At 69.1% G+C, this 259-nt stretch overlaps 1 protein-coding gene across 1 annotated transcript in view; it reads right to left on the reverse strand.

The window, feature by feature from the left end:
* The window catches only part of PPIB (peptidylprolyl isomerase B (cyclophilin B)), a gene marked incomplete at its 3' end in the record, with an annotated part of 1,623 nt that extends 1,404 nt beyond the window's left edge, over nucleotides 1-219 (reverse strand). Inside the window, exon 1 of the mRNA XM_009574432.1 lies at nucleotides 67-219. Coding sequence (XP_009572727.1) covers nucleotides 67-219 — 153 coding nt within the window. The remainder of the gene's footprint in view (nucleotides 1-66) is intronic.
* Between the last annotated feature and the right edge of the window lie 40 nt (nucleotides 220-259).

Here is a 259-nt window from a genome sequence, read left to right on the forward strand (position 1 = left end):
GGCCCCCAGGAGGGCCCCTCCGGGGGGGGCGGGTGGGGCCCAGCCAGGCAGCCGCTGGCCCCTTACCTCTCCGGTGGCCAACGCCACAAAGTTCTCCACCGTCTTGGGCACCGTCTTGCCAAAGAGCCCGATGACGATGCGGCCCACATCCTCCTCGCCGATCCGCAGGTCGAAGAACACCTTGATGGGGGCGGGGCGGCGTAAGTTAAGAGGGGGCATCAGCGGAGCTCACCATGCTGGGCCAAGCTGGGCCCACACC

The sequence above is a fragment of the Fulmarus glacialis genome, unplaced genomic scaffold, assembly GCF_000690835.1.
Source record: "Fulmarus glacialis isolate BGI_N327 unplaced genomic scaffold, ASM69083v1 scaffold31323, whole genome shotgun sequence".
In the NCBI taxonomy this organism is placed as follows: Eukaryota; Metazoa; Chordata; class Aves; order Procellariiformes; family Procellariidae; genus Fulmarus; species Fulmarus glacialis.